General features: G+C 49.6%; 1 protein-coding gene across 1 annotated transcript in view; it reads left to right on the plus strand.

Moving 5' to 3' along the window:
- Positions 1 to 246: 246 nt before the first annotated feature.
- LOC144175241 (uncharacterized) overlaps positions 247 to 26,928 on the plus strand; it is a 62,752-nt gene continuing 36,070 nt past the window's right edge. The window contains exons 1-4 of the mRNA XM_077704342.1: positions 247 to 328; positions 7,600 to 7,754; positions 18,467 to 18,622; positions 19,478 to 19,650. Coding sequence (XP_077560468.1) covers positions 247 to 328; positions 7,600 to 7,754; positions 18,467 to 18,622; positions 19,478 to 19,650 — 566 coding nt within the window. The remainder of the gene's footprint in view (positions 329 to 7,599; positions 7,755 to 18,466; positions 18,623 to 19,477; positions 19,651 to 26,928) is intronic.

Below are 26,928 nucleotides of genomic sequence, written 5' to 3' on the forward strand. Positions count from 1 at the left end.
TGTGTTCGTTGTGTTAGCATACAATGGGTCGTGTATATTGGTTTTTGAACATTTTAAGCGTCTAGTTTTCCAAACAAAAAAAAGCTTGATGCGTCATCGTTGGTATTATGGTCCCCACCCTTTCCCTTCCTAATTTTTCTCCCTTGCCTGGCGTTGTGTTTCGCACGGAGCACGAGAGAAAACCATTTTTTCTACATTTTCGGCACGCAGGATTACAACGGCGTGACTGCCGTCGAAGACGTCAGCATGCGTATCTTCGAAAACCAAATCACCGTGCTGCTCGGGCACAATGGAGCCGGAAAAACGACGCTGCTTAACTTGATCACCGGTGAGTCTCCGTGTTGAGCACACTGGCCAAATAAGGGAAACACGATGCTCGAAGGTTTCTATCACACGCATTAAGCCCGTTCTACATGATACGAATTTCACCAACGAATTCGCAGATACGGCGCCGCTCGTGCGGGAAAACAATCTTGTTTTCCTATTTTCATTGCTGCCAAAATCCAAACGGCATTCGCAGGAGAAGTTCGACTGTTTCAAACATTTGGAAATTTGTCACAGGAACGAGAACTGGTTCATTTTTGGCCACAAGAGCATCGCCGCATCTGCGAATTCTCTGGTGAAATTCGCACAGTGTAGAACGGGCTTTTGGAAGGAAATGCTTGAGGGGGAAGAAGCCTAGCCTAAGCATCGATTTTAAGTGCGAATGCACTTTATAAGCGACCCCAAACCATCCACCGCCGGCGGCGGCGGCGGCGTCCGCAGTGCTCCTCTATATTTAAAAAAAAATTCCCCCGCATTTCCCCGAGGGGGAGAATGTGAAAGTGCGAATGCACGGTTGTCGGCCCGCTTGCGGCGCTTGCGCTCGGCCCCCGCAGCCCACCGCCTCGCCGCCTTCTCTTCCATCTCTTCCATCGGGTTTGTAGTATCACGTGTACACCACGCAGTTATCAAGCCGCTATAACGCCGCTGAGTCGCCAACGCACGCCGCTGACGACGTAGTTTGAATGCGTTAAAGATATAAGGCGCGTCACTAACACTGATATCACCGTCGCGTCCGTGGCTTGGTCGGTAGAGCGTCGCGCTGCGGCCGCAAAGTCCTCGGATCGAAACCTGGCGCCGGCCACGGACGCGACGGTGATATCAGTGTTAGTGACGCGCCTTATATCTTTAACGCATTCAAACTACGTCGTCAGCGGCGTGCGTTGGCGACTCAGCGGCGTTATAGCGGCTTAATAACTGCGTGGTGTACACGTGATACTACAAACCCGGTGGAAGAGATGGAAGAGAAGACGGCGAGGCGGTGGGCTGCGGGGGCCGAGCGCAAGCGCCGCAAGCGGGCCGACAACCGTGCATTCGCACTTTCACATTCTCCCCCTCGGGGAAATGCGGGGGGAATTTTTTTTTTGGGTGTGCGAACCTCAAAAGCTACTTCAGTAGAAGTAGATCCGGAGAACAGAAGCGTGCATGCCCCTCATCGAAGGGTCAGGCCGGACCCGCCGGTGTGTCCTTGGCATAAATGTGTGCGCTAGGAATAACGATGGTCTACGAGATGTGTTTCAGCTCTCAGTCTGGAGGTTTAACCTTGCTGGAATTCGTTGTAAACTCCGAATTTGAGATTGTGTTACTGTGGCTTGCTTGCTGGCCGACTACACGTGGCACTCGAAAGCAATAAAAACAAAGCCCCGACACATGGGTTAAGCGGGGCGGCATTGTACTAGTGCGGGCGGAAAAACGGAAACAGCAAAACGGTACGAAAAATTCTGAATGAAATAAAACAACAACAAAGGCAGCGTGCGCAAGTCATACACTGCCATACCGTCCAGCGTGAGTCTGTGTTCAGTGACGATCGGGGAAAATAGCAGAAACGGGAAAACCAGATCGGGTTCACAGTGTTAGTCCATCGTTGGTGGTAGTGAGAGGTCAGCCCTGTTGGTTATGTTGGGCCAGCCCCCATGTCAATTCGAACCGGAAGTAGCTGCGGGAGTTCTGCGGCGTAGCCGGGCAAGAACGGAGGGGGGGGAGGGGGGGGGGGAGGTAGCCGGACGCAGAGAGCATGAACGGTCGACCCCGACTCCGCTCTCCCCCGATTGACAGCTAGAGGACGGACCGGGCACCCCAGCACATGGCACGGTAGTCCGTTGCGGTGACGGATACGGGTCACCTGGCACGACGACGCGGGCCTCGGTGATCTTGCGGTATATGGCTACGTTTCGATGCGGTACCACAGGCGCCGTCAGTGGGTGATGATTGCTTGTCTTTTATGGTCGAAGCCCCTTAAGGGCTCGGGCTGTTGGCGTCTCATGTCGTCGTCGTAACCGCCATCTCATGTAGTCACGGTACTAAAACACCGGGACACTCGTTTACGCCTCGCGCTGGAACACTTCCTAACGCATACTAAAAGACCACCGGGACACTCGTTTACGCCTTGCGCTAGAACGCTTCGTGCTTCAAAGACACGAAATTTTCACATCAGAGCTGTATACCTTACCCCCCAACGGTTTCATCTCCGTTGGCAAAAACGCCAAGGCACCAAGAATACACTTATACACTGCATGCTTCGCCCCTCCCCAGGTTTCACGTTAGTGGAGATGACCCGGGATTTTCTTTCAAAAAGAGTCTGGAGTGGTTTTTGTTACGCAGCTTCAGTCTCGGGATAGGTTGAAAAAACAACTAATGGGTATGCCGCTGCAGGGCGGCCATGTCTATTTTTTCTCCTCTTGCATGCTTTTCGGGGTGCATACCCGTGTACGGGTGATTGTCCTCTTTTTTTATTGCTTCTTACACTTGTTACTTGAAACATCTCCTGGTACCTCATTACAGGGAGACACACGCCGCGGAGGCTCAGTGGCTAACGCGTTGTGCTGCTGAGCCCGAGGACGCGGCTTCGATTCCCGGCCGTGGCGGTCGATTTTCTGTTAAAGGCGAAAAGCGAAAACGCCCGTGTGCTCGAGATTTCGGCGCACATTAACGATCCCCAGGTGGTCAGAATTAATCCGGAACCGCTCACTACGGCGCGCCTCATCGTCTGTGTGGCGTCGGCGCGTTAAACCCTACAATCAATCAATCAATGAATCAATTACAGAGCTCATGGTATAATACGATGTTTGGACGGCTCCAAGCAAAAATTAGCGTCTGCACCACGGGTGGGCAACCCTTCAGGCGGAGGCTCGAGTTGCCTGAAGCCGACACGACGGGGGCCTGCCGGACGGCCAAGCGGGGGGTGGGGCTTTTCTGGCAAAGAGAAAAGAATCCGTGATTCGACAATGGAAACTGGTCGTTATCTCTCTTTGTTCGTGTCTAAGCCCATTTCAGGCCAAAACCGATACGTAAGCCTTCAAATAGGAAGTAACAAGGCGCGAAAGGGGTTCTGACTTCGCGCCAGGTGCTGCATAATGTGGCCCCGAGAGCCGTATGCGGATCCTTGGCCGCAAGTTGCTGCCCCTGGTCTACACGACGTTCTCATTGACATTGCCGTCGTCATCACCAAAGTGAAAATCGGTGGGGGGGTGGGGATTCTCGAAAGGGGGTGTTGGAAATCGTGTTTGAACCTCCCGCGGAAATGTCACGGGGTTCCGATGAGCGAGGCAACGAAGAGGACGACGAAGGGCCGTTGCACGTACAGCACGCAGCGGGCAGTTTCTTTGTGCTTTCAGGGGCGAAGCAGCTTAGGACGTCGATTTGTGCGGGGCTTGGTTTCCAGGTGCACAGTGTTGCGCATGCGCGAGGCTATTTGTATTGGTTTTGGTTTGGATTTGGATGGGATTCAAATGGATCGGATTAAATTGTATTGTATCGGATTGGATTGGATTGGATTGAAATTGTATATACTGTACACACGCGTTGACACTCATTTACATGCGCGAGTGGGCAACGCCACGGGTGATTTACGGTAAAAACGATCCCCAGTGCTTCGCCCACTCGTCATGATTCACTTCGTGGAGGTGCGTGATCTTTTTTCGTGTGTAACTTAAAAGAACACAACGCTCGTTGACATGAGTGCCTGGTTTTGCTTTTCCCTTCTCGGGTGCCACTAGATCCCGAGACGGGGTTTTCCCACTGGGGTACCTCCCGGCGCCTAACTACACATCGATTCAAGTTCCAAACCTCTCAGCAGGGTTTGGCACTAGGTAGACCTCGCGACCGGATGAACACTTCAATAGTTTGCAGAGGGAGTGGGTATAATGAACAGAAAGTGCGAAGGTCATCTTCTTCCGAAATGTCTTCTGCCGAAAACTTAATTAAAACTTCACTGCGGTGCAAACATGTCTAATACCTGTGCTACACGGCCGTTTCAAGGTCCTTCCGAAAACCTTCGAACCAATTGTCTATTGAGTGCCCCATTGTTAATACATAGGGCGAGCTTCCAAAGGACCATTCAACCGTCAATTGAAAGTATCTGTGTAGTGCAGGCATTAGAGGCTGTTCTCCCGGGCGGGCGTGCTTGTGCGCGAGCGCTCTACCGTCATGTGGTTACTGCGCATGGACCTGGTGGCGGATAAAAACTGCCATAAGTGCGGTCGGTTGACGGTGATGCTGACGCAACGTCTTAATAAGATGTTGATTCTCTCCTCGGTAAGATAGAAACAATCAAGATCTCCCCCAAGCCACCTTTGTGACGTAATTGAAGGCACCAACCAAGGGTGACTGTGCAGCCTTGCAAGAATAAATATCGAACCGTTTTCCACGCCTCTCAAAGCCGCTCCTGGTTCATGGCGTCTGGGTAGTCCCGAGGTTTTGGTTTTACCTGCTGGTTTCGTCTAGGGCCATATCGTTGTGGTAGTGTTTTCGGTGATGTCGTCGGCAGCATTGTGCTGCATCATTGTGACATCAGGATGTGCCCGAAGACGGCCATGTGCGGCCACTGGCACTGAGAGTAACCACTTTCTGGAACGACACTCCAACACAACCATCCGACTTTGCATGTTTCGAACACGTTCGTCACTGGTACCTAACTTTTTATAATGAAGCTGTTAACCTCTAGGCCCTGTATGCATTCCCGGCATGCGTATGCGTCGCCGAAGGGGGGGGGGGGTCCAGGTACAAAAGAACGGGCAGGGAATAAAGGCATGGGCCGCACACTCTGTCCACCCTCTTCCGCGCTGCAGTCTATAGGCGTGGGAGAGAGTAGAGAGCTAGTGGAGTCGGCGCCCAGCGCTGAGTTAGAGCTAGGGAGCCTACATACGCCGCGCCTTCGTCGTTTCGCGGCGCATGTAGGCTCCCTAAGTTAGAGCAACACCACCTTGTCTTTAGAGCAATGAAGAGGGGGAGAATGTAGCCTAGCAGCAGCCGAAACGCGGAGAGGAGGATACGGTCTGGCGTCGAACGCGACACAGCCACTCCCCCCGGCAGTCACGTGAACAATTCTGACGTGCACTCCTTCGTACTGGGCCCCGGTCAGTCGATTGTGCTTTGCTTCGTGATTGTGTGCGACAGCAAAATAGCTTCACTAGGTAACCCGCCACCGCCTAAATAATCGACCCACCAGTTTCTTTTCTTTTTTGAAATGCAGAGCATTTCTTTAACTGATGTCACCCGTTCAAGGCGTCCGTAGTAGTCCGCATCGCTCGCCCCCTACACTATATAAAAAAATAATACTTACCGGCGCCTGGTTTCGATCCCATGACCCTGCGGGCGGAACGCAAGGTACATGGTGCTCCACCCACTGCGCCACAAAGCTGACACAGAATGGAAGGCTACGAACGCGCCTTATATCCTTGACTCATTCAAACTACGTCAAGAAGCTGCTTATACAACGCATTCACTATTTGTGGGCGGAACGCAAGGTACATGGTGCTCTTCCTACTGCGCCACAAAACCGACACAGAATGAAAGGCTACGAATGCGCCTTATATCCTTGACTCATTCAAACTACGTCAAGAAGCTGCTGATACAACGCATTCACTACCACCAACTCCCCAAACACTAAACGTTAACGCAATACACCCACCCCCTTTGCGACGCATTTACTCGAGTCCCCCTCGCGGGGAGATGGGCCCTTTTTTATTTTCATTTGAACGTAGGTACGCTGAGGCGACATTCGAAATGGTGCCAAAAGGGCGACGTACACGAAAAAAAAGTTGTAAGGATTGAAACACGAACTTTTGCAACCACTGCACTGCACTGCGCTCCGCCCCGGTTCGCAGGCATTGCCAAAGTCGTCGTTGCCTTTTACGAGCGAAGCCACTTCGGCACTCGGGCTGTCGGCGTCTCAAGTAGTCGTCGTAACCGTCGTTTTTTATAGTCACGGTACTAAAAACACCGCGACGCTCGTTTACGCCCCGTGCTAGAACGCTTAGCGCTTCGAATACGCGAGTCTTTTACAGCAAAATTAACCTGTTTATGTTTACCCCCGAACGGTTTTATTTCCGTTGGCAAAAACACCAAGGCACCAAGAATACTTACACACTGCATGTTTCGCCCCTCCTCAGGTTTCACGTTAGTGTAGATGACCCGTGATTTTTTTTCTCACTAAGTGTTGCAAACCGTCGATACGGGCTGTCTGTAGTCGCCTGAGCCATACGTGTGACGTATCAACAAAGCGTCCTTTGTCTCCTCCTTGTTTGACTTTCCCCGCCCTTTCTTTCTTTCTTTCAACACCCTCTCCATTTTCTTTTGACTATGCTTAAATTTTACTCTGTGTTGGGACGAATAAACGACTCAGTCCCCGGCACAGGCCTCGACCTTCGTCCACCGCGGTACGCGCTGCGTGCGCGCCGACTATGCAACACTAACGCCCGAATTCATAGATATCTATGAATTCGGGCTATATTCTTCTCAACATAAACCGAGCTTAACTTGCCGCCGTTTAAGTCGGCTTCCCCCATTTCATAGACCTAACGCGCCTTTAAGCTGTACTTCAACCGTACGTCGACTGATCTTTGTCGGCTGAAATTCAAGTCTGCTTCGTAGCTATTATAGCTTGAAAGCAACTTCGTTATTCCAACATGGCGGCTCGGCACCGGCAGTGGCAGCGGCGCGAAGTTTCGCAGCGGATCTCCGGCTTCGAGGCAGTCTCACATGCCACTGATCTTGTGTTTGGTGACGCGTATTGGTGACTTGGTTTTCGGTTTCATATGCCCTATGTATTTTTGTATATACTATGCGTATATACGTATGGTATATACTATACCATATGTATATACTAACTGATGCGCTCCAATTTGTTCGAGCGCTGAGCGCATTGATGACAGCGCGTCAACGCGTGTGTACGTACATATTTGTCGAAAAAGTTTTAGGGGCGAAGCACCTTAGGATCTCACTCTGCCCGGAGCTTGGCGTCCGTGTACACAGTGTTGCGCATGCGTGAGGAGCATGGCATTGCATTGGATTGGATTGAAATGGATTTTATTGACATGGATTGGATTGGATTAAATTAAATTGAATTGTATTGGATTGGAATGGAATTGCATATACTGTACACACGCATTGTCACTCATTTACATGAGCGAGTGGGAAATGCCACGGGTTATTTACGGTAAGAACGATCCGTAGTGCTTCGCCCACTCGTCATGATTCACTTCGTGGAGATGCGTGTTTATTTTCTAGCTCCATCCGTGATTGTGGTCGTGAGTGTGTGCGTGCACACTTTCCGCGCAGGTTTCCTCGAGTGCAGTTCTGGGTGCGTGCTGGTGGGCGGATACGACACCAAGACGTGCACCCGGGACGCCCGAGACAGCATCGGCTATTGTCCCCAGGACAACATTTTCTTCGACGACATGACCGTCGAGGAACATCTTATGTTTTTCGCCATAGTACGCATGCACCAACCACTCCGCTATGTCGCGCACTCTTTCGCATAAGAACAATCTCAAGTTACCCCTTAACGTTCCTATAACTTTGCACGAATATTCATTCAAAAAGAATAAGAAACCTGAAACGATCACTACTCCGATTTCGCTGTTAATTTATGCCGCTTTCGGGCTTTCTTTCTTTTTTTTTTTGCCTTCCCCGGTTTCTTTTGTAATGAGTTTGCATGCTACTGGAACAGAAACGTCACACTGTCATACCCCATGCATAGTGATTCCTGTACATACCCTTTTATTGTTTAATTTAGATCATTTCTATCGGTGTGCGACCTCTAATTTATTAATCGGATGTTATGCCCGCTCGGCATTGTTTTCCTTGTCGCAATAAACGGCTGTCAAGTGATAAGTTGTGACTTATACTTGCCCTCATTTCATGTGCGCCGGATGGTATCGCTGCCGACTGCAGCATAGGATGGGGCGGTGTCACTGGGGAATATGATGTGAACCTGGACAAAAGCTGGACTCGGTAACGTTAATTGATTATGAGGTTTAACACGCCGACGCGACACGGGCGATGAGGCGCGCTGTAGTGGAGGGCTCCGGATTAATTTTGACCACCTGGGGATCGTTGACGTGCGCCAAAATCTCGTACACACGGGCGTTTTTGCTTTTCCCCTCCATCAAAAAAGCGGCCGCCCCGGCCGGGAATCGAGCCCGCGTCCTCGTGCTCAGCAGCGCAACGCCTTAGCCACTGAGCCACCACGGTAGGTTTCATAGAGGTGACGTGAGGGCACAGTCAAATCAAACCAAATCAAAGTTTGTTAATTTCATTAAAAGTATAAAAATACATCGGGTTTATGCAGAAAGAGGTCCCAAAGTGAAGCCCTGCCGAGCGGACCTCTGTCGACGAAGTGTTTCGACCTTCTACTTCGTCGACGAAGTGTTTCCACGGAGGAAGGAGGAGGAATGAACGTTTATTTCGAGAAAAACAAAACAACCATTCACTCTTTCAGTTCAGGATGTCCTCTGCGCGAGCAGCCAACTGCGCTCGGGATATCAGCTGAAGCTGATCCTCCAGGTTGGAGTTAGCCAGCTGGCCCCCACTCCTCGTGGGACAGGACTGGGAGAGGAGGCCAACTTGGGGGTGTCAGAGCCCTCACACAATATGGAATGAGGAGGAGGAAGATGGCCAGCATTTGCGAGTTAGAAAGATCTGCGAAAAATGTCAGAGCTTAGTTCGTGGGGAAGGCTATTTGTCCGGATTCTGTGGAGAAGCCCTTGCTTGATTCTGGTCTAACTTGAGGCAAAGTTCGTCGTTGAGGCCGATGGTGAGCCAGGATGTCATGTTATGGAGATGGTATTGAGAAACGACATGGTGTATGGTCGTTCGAGTCAGTACCTCCCAAAGATTACCCCCCCCCCTCTCCCCCACGAGCTCAATAGTGTTGAGGGAATCATGCCAGGTCGGGTGACTTTAAGAATTAACATAAGAGGTGCTTCCAGGAAAGCCAAATGAGCAGCTCCTCTTTCGTCCCACGAAAGGCACTAGGTCGGATTAGAACACCATATTGCTGGGCCCCAGGACGCGAGTTCGATTCCGGCCGTGGTGGCTACTTTTCTGATCAAGGCGAAAAGCAAGAACTCCCGTGTGTCGAGATTTTGGGGCACGTTGAAAGTCCCCAGGTGGTCCAAATTAATCCGGAGCCTACGCCCACTTAAAGCTTCGGTGCGTTAAAGCCCCCAATGAATCTAGAACACTTATAATAAGGTATTGCTTGACTTTATGCGACTGTGAAAGGGAAATTATTTTAATTGTGGGAGAGCGGTTGATGTCGCGTAGCAGTGGGCGCGCAAATTTCGAATGGGGAGACGAGGTATACCTGATGGCTCGCTCTGCGAATGCCCGCCGGAAACGGCTGCACGTAAAGAGCTAAAACAGACGATTGGGCGAGTTGGTACGTAGACGTAATGTAAAGCGCGCCTGCCTTTACAAGCACAAGTGCTCGCTTAGGCTATGTTCGGACTACCGACGCAAAAGCCATATCGTGATCTATGGACGTAAAAAAACGGCATATCACGCAGTTCGGTTGGCTGAGACGTGAAATGACGTCATTCTTTAAACTCATTACGACAGTTGCGGCAACAGTCTGAACTCGGCCTTAAACGTGCACACCGCCGTTATAAAGCGCCTTGCCTTCTGTAAGCGATAGCATATATGTATCTTAGGTGTGCGGGTCAATCGTTTTACCAATTGAACAGCAGTGACAAAACGGAGGAAAAGGTGGCCCAAATGCTGTCTGTCGTCGCGGGGATTACGGCGCATGCGCGACGCGCAGCATGCTTGGCCGTGGCCTGACGTGGCCGAGCACAGCGGCTGTTTCCAACTTTGTGGGAAATAAAGCGTGGCCTCCGCGATCGGCTGCCGGCGGCGCGCCGTTGCTCCGGCCGTCCCATTCGGCGCGGAGCCAGGCGGAGAGGTGTAATCATAGCCTCCTAGGCGTTATAAAGGAGCCTATGGTGTAATTTTGTTAGCTCCTATTACCGCCGCGAGGTGGCGGCCTTAGCCTAAGGCTGATAAGGTCAATTTTAGGGACCTTAAAGGCTGAAGAGACGCTCGTCTGGCCAACGCTGCCTGCGCTTTGAGTTGTAAATCAGCCATCGTTGTCGCGTTTTCATGCCAGAAAACTCTCAATATGTGGTTTATGTGTTTTGACTCGACCATACAACTACAAAATTGTTTAACTTACATTGTTTAACACCCACGATTGCCTTTGAACGCAGCTTTACTGGTAGTTTGCTTGAAAGCCGAATATCATAGCCCAGTGTTCTGTCAGACTGAATGCCAGCCTGCTGAATTCTTTTTTCGCTTTTACAGCATTTTCGCGCAATATCGCTGCTCCAAAATATGTTTTTTTGCCTTTTAGTTGTTTCGAATGCTCTGGGTATTCGTCCATTGTGTGCGTGTGTCCGTGTGTTAGCGCGCGCGCGCGTGCGTGTGTGTGTGTGTGTGCGTGTGCGTGTGTGTGTGTGTGTGTGTGTGTGCGCGAGCGTGCGTGCGTGTGTGTGTGTGTGCGTGCGTGCGCGTGCGCGTGCGCGTGCGCGTGTGCGTGTGCGTGTGCGTGTGTGTGTGTGTGCGTGTGCACGCGCGTGCGTGCGTGCGTGCGTGTGTGTGTGTGTGTGCGTGTGTGTGTGTGTGTGTGTGTGCGCGCGCGCGAATAAATCATTTTTTGCGTTGTATTTTATATGCTTAGAGATCTCAAGTACCTACTGCAATCTCGCTACTGAATTATTTGCCGTGAGTGAAAAGGTCACGGTTTTCCGTGATGCGTTTCACACCGCTATCGACTCTACATGTGTATTTTTTTCGAAAGAATGTTTCTGAATTTCCAGATTTGCTGGGGTAATATTCTGCACATAATTTGTTGGCATGACATATTAAAGGCCAACTGCACTCAAAATTTCGACCTCTTGAAAACCCTATTTTCGTATAGTCTGCTTAAAAAGAAAGCAACATGCAAAATACAACAGCTGAAATACGCGCGTGGACGCCGCAAGCGGCCAGCAAAAATCGGCGATTTTGAAACCGAAACCGAGCAGAGCGCGGCCATCGCAGTGACGTTGCAGCCGTCCAGCGAGCGGCTGGACGGTCACCAGCTTGGGAGAAGGTCTGCGCGCAAGCTCTACGCGCGCACGTGCGCAGCCGAGCTCGACCGGTTCTCCGGCTGCGTGGCTGAGCAGAGGAAAAAGCCCCCGTCGGCTGGAACGTCACAGGCGCGTCATGGCTGTTTACGCGATCCGCCGGCAGGTGCAGCGTGGTCTGCGGCGGAGCTTTTTTAAACGCTTACGGCTGATTAACGAGGCGTTTTACGGGGCTGCCACTTGTGTCACAGCTGATTTGGGGGTACTTACTACACATTAAAAATAAATTTGATCGAGGTGAAATTTGAGTGCAGTTGGCCTTTAAGGGTATTATTTTTTGGTGAGCAGTTAAGGGGATCACTAATATGTGTATGCACAACATCGGCCGTAAGTAAGTTGTTCGGGATATTAGTGAATAAACACATCAAGTGGAGAACTAGCATTCGTACCTCGGGTAAAGATTTTTACGACATTACTTAGACCACATACGTTTATATTGAACTGGAAGTCTCTTTGCGCGTTTGTATATGCAAGCATGCATGCCAATAAACGGCACCAGCACGTTTACCCTGCCTATTGTGGAAGAAATACTGATAGCCATTTCTACATTATACACTTCTGATGCTGAAGTATACCACATCTCTGTAAATAGTATGGCGGTAAAAGTTGCGCCAAACGTTTCAAGTAGTGTTGCCATGTCATCTACTTTATCTGTCAAAGATTGCACGTTTAAAAGAGAAAAAAGGAAACGACATAGGGGGTAGTTTTCGTGTTTGGATTTCGGTCGGTTGAATTCCCATAATTTGGTTCTTGCTCGGAACGCACGGAATATGCGTTCCGTGCGTTCCAAACAAGATATACGAGATTTTCAGAAATAAAACCGGAAAACGTGTTGTGTTTTGGAACCATGTGTGACTACAAAAAGGAATACTGCTGTGCAACGAATAGTCTATGCAGAAAATTCAAACGCACCGGTCACTACCCTAATGGCACCAGTAACTACTTCTACCTTTCTCCTGCATTGGTGTACGGTAACTTTTTTTTTATTATTTAACGTGGCACACAGGCCGCGAAGGCCGAGTTTTCGTCCCCTGCGCCCGCCCGCGCCATTGAAAGCGACCTTGGGCTACGCGCGCCGCGGTGCGGCGAAAAACGCGGCCACGCCCCCTTTTCAACTTACTTTCTCTCCGGGCGACTGGAACGGCCGGAGCAACGGCGCGCCGCCGGTGGCCGATCGCGGAGGCCCTCTTCGTCCCCGTTGCCGCTGGCGACGGATGACAGCGGTATGGAGGGTATTTAGCGGGAACCCCCCGAGAATGGTTCTCAGGAGTGAACTGGAGGAATGCCTACAGTGTGCGTTCAGGCGGGTCTGCAAGTGGATCCATGACACTCGTGTAGCATATAAAACGTGATGGACGTGCACCGATAAAGTTGTAGGCTCGGAGTGGTCAAAAGAGCCTCTCAGTGCGCGCCATAAATTTCCCTTGTGTTGTCGGGGGGAGTGAATTGGTGTGGCTCTGTTGTGGACTCCAGGAGTGGAATTGGTTTTGGCTGCGTTTGTGCAAAGTGCGGCTGTATTATTGCGTAATTTTCGCGACCGTGCCGGAGACCTCTGTCCGCGTAGCGGACCGTTAAAGATGTGCCATTAGAGGTGTAGCCTTGAGAGTACCGGCGGTTGCGCCTTTAGAATGTCGAAACGCTGCATGAGATGCTGTTCACTGCACACACTACGACAGCTTTCGCACAAAGAGCACTGCGAAGATGGAATTGCGCGATCAACCAAGGTTGCGGGAGTTGAAAAAATATATAAACTGACCGGGGAGAAGGTTGGAATGGACGGCGGGAACCGGGGAAATTCTGAAGTTTTCCTCTAACCACCAACTCGTTTGGACGTAGCGACGTTCCAGACATTCGGCCTTAGCGGACATTAACAAACTATCAGCTTATTAAAAAGCTACCAGTAAACCTAGGCCATTCGATTAAAGGATCCGCCGGTATTTTTAAAAAATCTACCAGTACACTTAGGCTATAAGATTGCCGAATGTATCTGCCGGCGTTGTGGGCGCTGCCAGGGTTGTTTGGATAGCTGGTGACTGCTGCGCCGTGGGATGGAGCAGCGGTGCGAAGCTCGGCGCTGCGAGGGCTGAAATCTTGTGTCCTCTCAATGTTTTCTTCGAGTCTTCAGTTACTATGGCTGACAGCCTTGCCCAATGCAACTGTGCTACGCTGCCGTTTGAAAGGCCTTCCGAAAGCCTTCGAACAATTGTCTATCGAATGTCACAGTGCAAATACATAGGGGGGACTTCCAAGGGATCATTCAAACTGTCAACTGAAAGTCGCCGTGTAGCACAGGCGTCTGGGCTCAACGTTACGTAGCCGTAACACCACCCCGTACGACGTGGCAAGTTGTGGGCACCGAGAGCTTGGCTAGCGCTTGCCCGTTTTGCATTATCAAGTAAAATGGACTCGTCCAACTGCTACTTCTGCAACTGGCGCGCTCAAATTGCTCATGCATGGTCCCAATACGTCTCTGACACACGTTTAGATGCCAAAGGCCACAACGCATTCATTTCGGTCACTCAATCCATCGAGCCGTCGTGAAGCTGGGGATGAGTGCTTGTCTCGCCTTCCAGGAATCCTTTGTTGGATCCTGGTGTAGACTCGTTTTGCCTCATTTTCTTTTGAATTATTGTAGTTCGCTTATCGGAGCTTCTCTGAATATTTGTTGTCGTTACGGGCATTTTGGCCTGTTGCTGCGTTCATTCTCGACCTACCGAATCATTCGAAACGCTCGTACTAATACATGCCCAAGCCTTTGAGGTCTTCCTCGTGACGGCAGTCTTCATCGTTATGTGGAAGAACAGCAGCATGGTAGAGCGGCAGCCATTCGCAGCAGCGTTCACTCCATTCAATGGCGATTTATAATGGGGAAAACAAGTGGAAGGTTAGGGTTGCAGAACATCCCCGGAAAGATCGAAATTTTGAGAACCACAGGGAGAGATGTTTGCACAGAAGGTCAATGAAACCCGGGAAGTCGAACGCCTGCGAAGGCATTCTTAAAGTAGTACTTAGGAAAGATTATACTGGCACTGACGCCGTTGCAGGGGTCAATTTAAAATGCGATGAAGCTTCGGCAAGACAAACGTCCTGCCACGTAACGGGCATCAACCACTCAAAAGCGTTCGCAGACTACTTGGCGCTATGCGCTATACTCGCTATGCGAAAGTTGACGCATACAAGACCAAGAGTGACTGCTGGAGTGACTCAGGTTGAGCAACATCACGAAACGCGAGCGTCTAAGAGACCAGTTTAAAATACCAGGGCAAGCAGCGGGGGTCTTTATGCATTTGACTACATATTTCTTGTACCGCAAAATACAAACACAGTACCCTGAAACTTGATGCTCTAGCGTAATATTTCTGCACCAAGACGCCATATGAAATCCAGTTTTTTCTCATACTGTTCTTTATACACGTTGCACACAACAGATGCGTCCTGATGCAACGAGGGGCTATGAAGCGCTTTTCAAATCTGCCCCACCACGGAGTGCCGTCAACGCCTTCGCTCGACGCACACTGCCGTGACCTCTTCCCCTTCATACACACACACACACACACACACACACACACACACACACACACACACACACACACACACACACACACACACACACACACACACACACACACACACACACACACACACTACGCAGAACCTTTTCGGTGTTTTCCGGAAATGTTTCATCACCGTCGTTCACCGTCGTTCACAGCCTTCTTTCACACTTAGTAGCAGCCGTTCAAAAGAGTGCAGCCGGCACCTTCTGGAGTCCCTCTACATCGCGACACCAAACACAGTACATATTAAGTCCTCACTTAGCAAAGAGTGCATTCACACATTCCAAACACTCTAGCATCTGTGGCGGTGGCAAATCCCTCGCACTTCGAACGCCGCTCCACTAAGTCGGAACATTTGTAGCACGTGCAATTTGTAGAAAATGAGCTGAGATGAGGTTGCTATGGCTGCCCCCACGTATACATGGCGAATTAGTGCGGACTCGCGACGGGACACCACCTTCAGCAATAATTCCCAACTACCTGAACTTGCGCGGTTGCTATGACTCCCGCCAGTAAGGCGCACTACTCACGCAGGTAATTCTAACGTGGCGCCCGCTTAAATAATTTGAGGCTATCTGCGGTCTTTAGACAGGTTCCCTTGCTAATATTGCTGGGAACGTTCAACTGAGGGTCATTTGCACATCGGTTGTTTTCCTTTGACTATTGCTTCCGAACAGTCAATGTGCAAGGCAGTTGTGAGGTTACACGGTGTTAGCAGAAGGAAAGCTTTGATGCCATATTGGCCGCCGTCTACGCGGGTGGTTTCTGTGGATTCCTTAAAACAGTGGTTCTCAAATGGGGGTCCGCGGACCCTAGGGGGTCCGCGAAGCCATTTCTAGGATCCGCAAAACCCTCACCCGCTTTTTTTTTTTTTACATTTTTTGGAGTTTAGTCCGGCCGTGACTCATTTGGAGATATGCAACTCTGTTTAAGCGCGACTGTGCCACGTATTGATGAACTGTCCAAAATGAAGTGATGTGGCACGTTTGTTTGATGTTTTTGGTAGCAATAAAAGGCACCTGTTTCACGCTCCAGTTGTGTTAATTTACCTACGCACCCCCCCCCCCCTCCCACCCCTCCGCTGCAAGGGGTCCCCCATCACTTCCACCAGTCCACAAGGGGTCCCCGACACATCCATGGCTGAGAACCACTGCCTTAAAATAATCCACTGCACTCTACGACACTTAGTCGAATCACGCCTCCGAACCACTGAGCTGGAGGTCGTTAAGGATAGAATTTCAAACAGTATAACACTGGATCATCCTTTCTCGGTACATTATGCTATAGGAGAGGTGCACGGTGATCATCCTTTCTCGGTACATATTGCCATAAGGGAGGTGCACGGTGCAGTGAGGGAAAGGTGCAAAATAGTGGTTCTCAACCATGAGTAAGCCACGAGCTTGCAAAAGTGATGGGGACACCACGATAAATTATGTTGACCTGTGTCCTAATGTCAAACAATTCAAACTTCCAGCTAAAGACCCTCATGCACATATTCAATGCCCAGCCGTCTCTTATGTCTGATCTTTATGCGTATGCCTGTCGTATTGTCAAACAATTGGTCCTGTAGCTAAAGTCCCCGAGCCTTTTGTGTGTCCGGCTTTTTCGCAAAGCTGGCGTATCGTGCAAAAAGCCAACGTTGAAACATGGGCTAAGACTTGTAGCGAAGCTACCATTTTGCGTTTCCAGCAAGGTTTAGCAAAAAGAATTGAAAACTGGGTGGTGGTTGAAGTGCTTTGGGGAGGGCTTCGTTAACCCCAATTTGAGAACCAGCGGTGCAGAGTACGGCTAGTACGCAACGCATTTATGCTTAGCGTTTTCGGGCAATAGACTTTCTCCCGATAATCTATGGCCTCTCTCACTACCTCTGTGCTTCCGCTGCATGCTACATACGCTGCGAATAGTTAAGATTTTGGCAAGGTCCTTGGAGGCGTTGCCAAATCACCCCCCCTACCCGGCGACCCATGTCCGACGCTGGCTAGTCAGTGAGCGGAAGCGGTTTTTCCGGTTAGGTAAAATCAAGACAGGCTGATCAGTTGTAGTTGCAAAACGACACCAGCGAGGATTGCTGTACTGGATGGGAGCAGTCTGTCTTGAATTTTACCCAGCCGGCCAAACCGCTTCCGCTCACTGACTGGCCAGCGTCACTGTTAATTACTGATAGTGACGCCGGCTAGTCAGTGAGCGGAAGCGGTTTGGCCGGTTGGGTGAAAATCAAGACAGACTGCTCCCATCCAGTACAGCAATCCTCGCTGGTGTCGTTTCGCAACTGCAACTGATCAGTCTGTCTTGATTTTACCCAGCCGGGTAGGGGGGTGATTTGGCAACGCCTGCGAGGACCCTGCCGATTCGCACCTAAATATGCGGCCAAGACGCGGTTCGAAAGGCTTGCCGTCTGCTTTTTTTTAGTTGCGGAGTACCTTAGGACCGCACAATGCCCGTCCGCGTCCGTGCGGATAGCATTTACAATCGCAAAAATCCCACACGCACGGGCAGGATTCGAGCCTGTGTGTGGTAGACCAGACAGAATTTGTGTCAGTCGTCTTGCCCATTGGGCTACGACCGGGAGTTAGTACCCTATAGTCAAACGGCTTACTCCCTCGCCTGTAGCGGTGCGGAGTACCTTAGGACCTCCCAATGTCCGTCCGCGTCCATTCGTGCGGACACCACCATCAAGCGAAAATCAAACGAAATTCGATTTGAGCCGTGAGTTGCTGTCTCAATAAGGGAATAATCAAGGTGCAACTCACGGCTCAAATCGAATGATTGTCGGGGCGTAATTTTTTATATATAGTCTGGAAAATCAAGTCTGGACTATCAATCAACAGTCTGAAGTACAAATAACAGTCAGGAAAAAAATGGCCGAGTACGTCCTTCTCGGTGGACGGTAAACGCGCTTTGGCCTGTGATAGTTGCTGTCGCCTTATACGAAGCACGACCGATACCAGCTATTATCTTGGGGTTTGTCACTCTGTTCGATCGGCCGTTTTTATCAATTCGGCGTTTACAGAAATACGTATTTCCTTATTCCCGTTGTGGCTCTTCAAGCAAACCTTCTAGAATTAGTAAGAACCTTTTCGGAAGCTGATATTTTGCGTAGTGCACTGACTTATATGGGGAGCTTGTATACCTACGACTTTTGCGCGATTGGGCGTCTACAGCCTTCACCTCTGATATCGCCCATCTCTCTGGGGCATAATCGAACATGTTAGTCGTAATATCTAGTACAAATCAAAGTTTGCCCTGGTAATGTGAACTATATGCAAAATAGCTTTGTGGCCCAATACAAGCAACTTTTGTCACAAAAAAAGTACGATGTCCCTAAATTCTGGATGGCTTTTGTTTTGTTACAGTGAACTGTCGGATCATGTATTGGCTAAATGTTAATCAACATTTAATCTCCAGCAAGGTGCGGTCCTCGGGGCCTTCTTGTGACGAGACGAGGCGACTTTTTGTGGCTTGCAGGTGAAAGGCGTTCCGCTCAAGAAGGCTCGCCTTGAAGTGGTGACCCTACTACACGAGGCAAGCCTGTTTGAGCACCGCAGTGTCATCGCCAAGGACCTATCGCTGGGACTACAGCGCCGGCTTTGCACTGCGCTTGCCATTGTTGCCACACCCAAGGTATGATAAACGAATGTTTGTAAACAACGTCAAGGGCGTAATTGTAGGCAATCTCTGGCAAAATATCTACAATTTTGGCAGAGTTGCGTTCCGACTGTAGCCGCTAGCGACGTTGTCCATTCTAACTCTCCCACTGTAGTCACTGTCCACATGGTGATTGCTGTGGCTAACATCAGGGCCACTGCGCCTTGGTTAAGGGCACTCCTGGACGTAATTTTGGACGTAGTGGTGTGATCTTAACATAGAACCACACCAGCCCAACTGCTTGTGTCAGTTAAAACTAAGTGTAGATTATACTCGTAACTAATCAAGACTTACAGTCCGCGCATGCTGCCCGGCAACATCGTGGCGCGTTAAAATTACGAATCAGTTGAAGCGCCACCGCGAGAGCATTTATAAAACATTCTCGGTAATGCCACGAACTCTACGCGATGCTTGCCTGTGCTTGTTGGTGATTAAAACGGCCGTGTCATGATGTCTGTTCGGACGCGTCAGTCAAATTTTGTAGATGAGACGTCCTCAATCGTGATGCGCACGGAACAAATAGAAATATACATGCCAACTTAGTCTGTTGTGCTTAACGGGTACAGAAAAATGTGGGTTGAACAACTAAAGGCGGCACGACGATTCCGCTTCAGATGGATGACTAGGAAAAACTGGCATGACCTAATCAAACCTAATCAATTAGCCTGATTGTTGCGTTGTTACGTCAGGTTGCGTTGAATATAGCTTATGATCGGACGTAATCGCACACGGGAAGTAGCAGACAGAGCTCTCTCCACAAGGTGACCTTGAACGAGCCATGCATGGCAACGTGGCCTTTCTCTGGCAATAAATGAAACGCTTCTGGTGCAGATTGTTATCCTGGACGAGCCGACCACCAACATGGACCCCGATGGTCGGCGCGAGATGTGGCAGCTGCTGCTCAAGCTGAAGCGCACCACGGCCGTCCTGCTCACCACGCAGCACCTGGACGAGGCGGACATCCTGGGCGACCGAATCGCCATCATGGCCAACGGCCGCATACGGTATTCCTGCACCGCGGCTTCTTAGCTGGCTGTATTGTCATACTTCGTGGTGCGGATGTCATATTTTGAACGAGTTATGCGACGACTATTGGGGACATTGCGAGCACAAGGGCTGCTACGAAGAACGTGATTACAACCAGTTCGGAGAGTAATGGCTGCAGGATTTTTTGGTAGGGCTTAATGCAGGTCTCGGAAGAAACTGTGTGAGGGAGGGATATAAGGAAACGTTAAGGTACAAGTAGGTTCCAGTGTTTTTGGTGTTCTTTTTAATTGGGCAAACGTTTTTTACGTTCTTAAAGCGCATTCAGTGATGCTCTGTGCAGAGTAGGAGGAGGAATAACTTTATTTAACACTTTTTAGGAAACGGTGTCGTTTGCTTGAGGAGGGGAGGTGCCCCTATTCCAGGGCGCCTGTAGCTCTGGCTGCACTCGTGGCCCGTCGTACCAGCTATCGCTGATCTTCCGGGTCCGAGCTGAGCAACGCAGCTTTCCACTGCTCAAGAGTTGGGTTGGGTATCCGAGGAATGTTTGCAATGTCAGGACAGGCCCACGTAACCTGGTGAAGGTAGGCGTACTGAATTGTGCAAGAAGGGCATTTGTTTTAAGGGTGAATTGTAGGGTACATGGCCTGGAGCCTAACTAGGTGCGGGAAGGTGTTTGTTTGTAGTTGACGCCAGAATATCGCTTCTTCTCTCGTTAAGGATTTGTGCGGGGGAGGAGAGGCTTGTCGGGTGAGTCGCTGGTGCTGTAGAATTGCGTTGTATTGCAGCATTATGGGCTGCGGGTAATAATCCTCCAGTGGCGCCCGGGAGGCATGGGCTCGGGAGATAGCGTTAGCTCGCTGACTGCCACAAAGAGAGTTGTGTCCGGGAGTCTATACTGTTGTAACACTTTTGAGGTGTTCTGGCGCCTTGCTGGCGAGAATGCGGTGCGCTATAGAACAGACCCTGCCCCTTGGATAGCTCCGGCAGGCGACCTGGGAGCAGTGTTGTACACGTTCCTCTAAAATAGGAACGAAAGCTCGTTCCTCGTTCCTTCACAATTTTGAAACGAGTTCCCGTTACAAGTTCCTTTGCTGCGAAAGGAACGCGTTCCAGTTCCACTTCGAAAATTGGAACGTGTCGTTACATTAACGTTACAATTAGGTTTCTAAATTAAAATATAGTGTCGGATAATCCTGGGGCGGAATTAAGTGAGAAATTTAAAACTCACATCGAACAACGTATATCATACGAATTTTAACACCGCCGGCAGCAGATTATCTGGAAATAAAAACAATCAAAAGAAATGACCCTATCTAGGCGAATTTTTTCAGGGAGCATTGGACAAACTCCAGACGGGTCTAGGACATTTTGGTGCAGGTTGTTTCGGTGCGGACATATCGGTGTACGGACATATCGGTGTACGGGCGTTTCGTTGCACGGATATTTCGGTGCACGGACATTTCGGTGGGCAAACTTTTCAGCGACCAAATTATGCGGTGCTTGCCTGTTTGCGACAGCTGTTATATTTTTATTTCCGCTTAACGTGGGTTATGGACAACAATCTGGAGCAGTGAATTTATTTTTTGATTGATGCCATGTTTGATCTTTGCCAGGTATTTTTAGAAATTCTACATTTCTATAATTTTGTTTAATACCTCTTCCTTGGGAAACCTGTTATGCAGCCGATTGAATTCTTTATCACACGTTTTTTTTATTTACGACAGGTTGTTAATTTACATTCGCTCTTTTTTAGCTAAGAAAATTAACCGGTGTTTACGATGGTCTGACACCTTTTTGTATTTTTTTTTAAATTACACACCCTCAAATTACATAAATCACATGCACGTGCACTCTCAATATCCAAAACATAACAAACATAGCTTGCCCCCCAGAATGTATAAAAGCTTATGAAGAGCATTACGTAGGCTGGGCTGCCTTGCTAAAATTAATTTGCGAACACTGGTCGAGGATATTGTCGTGGAGGAAGAACGGGTCTTTTTGAAAACAGCCGCAGCTTCTATATGTCCTAAATGTTGATTAAGCGCGTACGGGTTGTGCATACGAATTCCACCCGTTCTGTTCGGGAAAACCAACCTTGGTTTTATGTTTACATGCCTACATTCACCACATTTTAATTCTTTGTCCTAGCGCCCCCCCCCCCCCCTTCTTCCCTGCCTCTACGCTTGAATCTTTGAATCTCGACCGGATTTGTTTTCAGTCATGTTATTTTCGGTTTCCCCTGGAAATCCTACAGGCGTGGCGTAGTTCACAGTCTCCGAAGCGTCACTGCGGTGATACAGGAAAAAGCTTTACATTCACCATGAGCTCCCCAAACCTCTATAATATGCAACAAAAAGCCACCCAAAAAGCCTCTGAGAACACAATGGCCACTATCGTTTGCTGGCTACGCCCTTCCGCGCGTCGCGGTCATACCGACGGCGCACCCACTCCAGGGGCGGTATTCCCGTGTTTTGTCCCTTTGCGCCCCTTTCAAAAGTGTCCCTTTTGGCGAGCCCTGATTGGCTAAAAGCAAACAATCGGAAGTGACGTAACGCAAACGCGGCAAACCTACTGCCAACGCCCACTGCTTAACCGGAAGTACGTCACGATGAAAGGGACGCAAAAGGGTCGTTTTCAAAAGGGACAGTTACGAGAATACCCCCACAAGAATCGCTCTTTCTTCGCCTTCAGTCTCTCCATTGGCAATTAACTCTTCCAGTCGGGCATATCATGGACACCCGAGGCATACATCGCTTTCTCCCATTATAAGGCGCAAAAAATTTAGTAGGCTATAGTGGGACGAGAGCCGCAACAGTCGTCTTCAAGTTTTCGGAGTCCAGTTGACGCAATGGTGAAGCACAAGTGACACCCCTCTCTCTGTACCAAGAGGGCCGGAAGCCGGCAGCGCTGAGCCTGCCCCTTCCCAAAGTAACGCCATTGTAAGTGCGATTGTTGGTTGGTTAGTTTTAAGTAGAACCGACCCCGAATGCAACGAAGACGAGATTGATTGAGACAATAATGAAAACGGAATGCACACGCGCTTCATCGACCCCGTTTTTCTGTTTTTTGTTTCGCGGAAGTTTTGCTGGGGGGGGGGGGGGGGGGGGAGGAATAGACTAAAAGCAACAGCGTCTTGCACCGTTGGGTGGAGTGAAAGCAAAGCGCTTTGGTAACACTTAAAATATTAGGGTTGTTCACATGAATGTTAAACAAAGGTTGAACGGATGCAAATTAACAACGTTAATTTTTACCGTCTTCTACAGAAGTTGGGTTTTACGTGGCAAAGCTCCGCCAGGGTTTAGCGTTCGTTTGCACGAACGGCGGCGCAAGCACAAGTCTCGAACGTAAGATCCTATCAAGTCACAAAATTACAATATTAAAGCTAAAATGTTCAAAGAATGCTGCCACATCCCGTGACTCAAAATGTCTGCGCCAAGACGTCGCGCACCGAAATGTCCGTGCACAGAAATGTCCGCACCGAAACGTCCTGCACCTAAATGTCCGGATCCCGTATTAGACAATCTTTTCCCGCCAGAGAACAATTCTATCGGCCAAACGCGCATCCTGGCCTCCCCAGACAAACGATGAAAGGCGAAAAGCATTCTCGCGGCTACGCTATTCACCCTTCGAACGCCGCGTGAGCTCAATCAGCATGAAAGCAAGCACAAGCTGCGGCCTGCTGCGTGGTTATTCTTCTGCCTTTGACCTTCGAGGAAGCACGTACGGCTGAAGGGCTGGCAAATTGACCAGGAAGAGAAACGCAGTAGCGACTTGGGGATTTTTGTATTCGAGCCATGGCATCAAAAGTAGCCAGATCCTAGCGATGTAACGGCAGGAACGCCGTTCCTGCCGTTCCTTCAAAAATCTAACGAGTTACCGTTACAGTTCCACCGACCCTTAATGGAACGGTGGCGTTCCTCCGTTCCTCCAAAAAGAAACTAGTTCCAGGAACGCCGTTCCTTGTAACGCCGTTCCGTACAACACTGCCTGGGAGTCGGTGATGACGCGTACGTGTTTTTGGGTCTGACGCGCTGGATAATATGGCAATAGCTATAGCTGCCTCTTCTACCTCTGTTGGGCTGCTTGTGTTGACGGAGGCCGAAGCTATCTCCTGCAGGTCTGGGTGTATGACGGAAATTGCCATCGCTGGCCGATGCGGATACTTGGATGCGCCCGTGAACCTCGAAGCTGGTGACTATCGAATCTGGACTATATATCTGGCCCTCGCTGATCTTCTCCCTGTATGGAGCTCGGGGTGTATGTTCCGAGGTATTGGTGCCACGTTGAGTTTCTCTCTGAGCTCGTGGCGTAAAGCCTCCGTCGTCGCGGTGTGTCCTCCAGCGTTGGTGGAATATCCCAGACGACGGAGTATATGACTGCCGGTAGGAGTGAGCGTGAGACGTTCCCGCTGGTTTATAAGGTGTGCTTCGATATGCTCCTCCACCGTGTTGTAGACGCCTAAGCGGAGGAGCTTGCCAGTTGCTCTGGTGGGTGGTAGACCCGGAGCTTGTTTTTAAACCCTGCGGAGGATGGTCTCAAGCTTTTCCCTTTCGTAATTCTTAAGATGGAGAAGATATGGAGCTGCGTAGACGGTCCGGCTCATAATTAGGGCTTGAATAAGCCTCGTCACGTCTGATACCTTGGGCCCGTGATGTCTGTTGGCTTTTCGGCCAATCATTCTCATTATGTGGGCTGCTGATTGTGTGATTGGTTGAACTGTGTATCCGCTGTCCCCATTTTACTGTATATGCAAGCCAAGGATTCGTGCTGGATCGACAACGCGAATCTCTTGCCCAACCAAACTAAGTCTGATCTGGGGTTGCTCATATGCGAACTCTCATCGCCGGCGTTTAACTAGTAGTAGTTCTGATTTCTCCGGCGCTCATTGGAGCCCACTCGCTTGTGCGTACTTCTGCAGTGTGTGTACGGCACTTTGCAATTTTTCCTGTATATCGCCATCCGATCCCGTGTTGGTCCAAATCGTTATATCGTCGGCATAAATAGCATGATGGATTCCTTCAATCTCGTGCAGTTTCGATGGGAGCTTCATAATAGCTATGTTAAATAGGGTTGGAGAGAGTACGGCGCCTTGTGGTGTGCCTTTATTCGAAGTTATTATGTTGTCTGTGCGGAGATCTCCGATTCCTATTGTGGCACTTCGGTTCGTCAGAAAGGATCAGATGAAGTTGTACTTTCGTATGCCACAGTTTGTTTCCATTAGGTTTTCGAAGATAGTATTTTCCCTTTGGGGTGGAATTTTCGGTTGTAATCATGGACGAAGGGAAAGAAGACATCTTTAGTAGATGCAAGAAATTTTAGGACTCATGGAGTAGTAAAAAGGAAAAGCAAACCGGATCTCGCATCATTTATTGCATTCTTTTCCTTCAAAAAGTTACCTGAACACTTCGTCGGATTTACAGTCAAACATGAAATATCCGCCGTCGTCTTTTCGCAAGCCACGAGCACCCAAGACCGCTTCCAATCTAGTTCATAAAGCCGGAGTATACGGGCAGCTTTAACTTGGAGCTTTAGCAGGCAAAGTAAGCATGCTGTTTGGTACAGAACGTGAAATGCGTAGTAAATACTGCCGAGCGGCAGATGTAGTACAATTTATTTGACGTTGAAACTCTAGTTCTCCGAACGGCGTCTCCGTCCGGAAGGCTATGTAAAGGAGACATAAGTGACAAATAGACATAAGATCTATCAGCCGCAGAAAGAGAATACAGGGAAATTTGCTGGAAATTCTTGATAAACCTGCGGTGAAAAATGCTAAAAATAGGTAATTTCTAAACCTAGAAATGGGCATTTTCTCCCCAGTAGAGAATATCACTGAACACAATTTCGGATATCGGTGCATACACATGCTGCCAAACAGATTTCCTGATTTTTTCGGCGATTACGTATTCAGGTTTTAGCACTGCGGCAAGCGTAAAATCGCTTAAAGGGACCCTGCAACACTTTCTTTTTTTAAAATCTTAAATGCTTGCAGAAATTTGTCACCCAACCCACCCAGTAGTTAGATTAGGGGGTCGCAAAGTGCCTCAGCCAAGAATTGCTGCTCTGTGCTCATCAGATAACTTGGAAACTCGCACAAAAGATTTTTCTCTTTCCCTGTCTTGACGTTCTTGGACAGCTCGAATTTAGGCCATGTGGCGGCTATTGGCCGGTTTTACTTCAGTTGCAGCAATGAACGCTTTTCGATAGCGTCTTTACAAGTAAAGCCATAAAAACAAAGCAGAAACGGAAGGCGTATATGCTGCGACGAGCAAATCAAGCAGTGCCGCTCCGTGCTGGCGATACCTATTGCTTTCAGAGTGCTTCCAGACGCGAAGGAAAGAGTGAAATCGTTTGTCGAAAGTGTTGCGGGGTCCTTTTAAAATTTGTCATAAATAGCATGTTTATTTCGGACTGGAACAGGAAAGGAGAAACTAACACATCCACAAATACCAGCGAGAGAGATGTCGGCTATGCAGCAACCCTACATTTAAAACAAATGCAGTAATAAATTCCTAATCTCATCATAATACGTACACCCCATGATTAGTGTGTACTCGTAATTTGACTCTCACATTAGCACAACAGGTCAGAAAAGACTGGTTTTGTTGGCTGCGCGATCTTTTATTTTAAAGCGAAGCTTTATATGGCTAGGCGAAAAAAAAATTCCAGTGGTCCTGTGTACGCGAAAAAACAAAACAGGTGGGACAGGAGTTAGAAGTACAGGGACAGAGATGGGCTGTGCTCATAGATGACGGGCTCGCGCCTACCAACATTGGAAAGGGGGAATGGCGCATTGGATTGGAAAGAGCGAAAAAAAGTCTCTCGCAGCGGAGCGTGCGCGCAGCAAGCTACAGCGGGGAGCACAGCTCAAGCGACAACGCCGGCAGGGGTGAAGCGGGGCGGACGGAGCATCGTCAACGTGGCTCTTGCAAACACCGGCGGCACGTTACTTGGGAATGGGTAGGCCACCCGTCAGCAGAAACGGGAACGAAAGAGAAAAATAGCAGTGGTTCAGCTCGGCTACGCCAGGATATACGTAGCGTGAGCTAAGGTTCAGCAATCCAATGCAATCCAGTCCAGTCCAATCCAATCCAATCCAATCCAATCCAATCCAATCCAATCCAACCCAGTCCAGTCACTGCTCCTCGTGCATGCGCAGTACGGCTCTCGAGGAGCCACGCGAAACGGCTATCAAGCGGCTCCGGTGCAGCGTCAGGTTTGGCTACTGCGCAACGGAGACGCACAGCTGAGCACACGCCGGCGCCAGTGCGTCTGCCACGGCTATGACGTCACTCCTC

The sequence above is a fragment of the Haemaphysalis longicornis genome, unplaced genomic scaffold (genome assembly GCF_048455015.1).
Source record: "Haemaphysalis longicornis isolate Haplotype H1 unplaced genomic scaffold, Haemaphysalis longicornis Haplotype H1 scaffold_3, whole genome shotgun sequence".
In the NCBI taxonomy this organism is placed as follows: Eukaryota; Metazoa; Arthropoda; class Arachnida; order Ixodida; family Ixodidae; genus Haemaphysalis; species Haemaphysalis longicornis.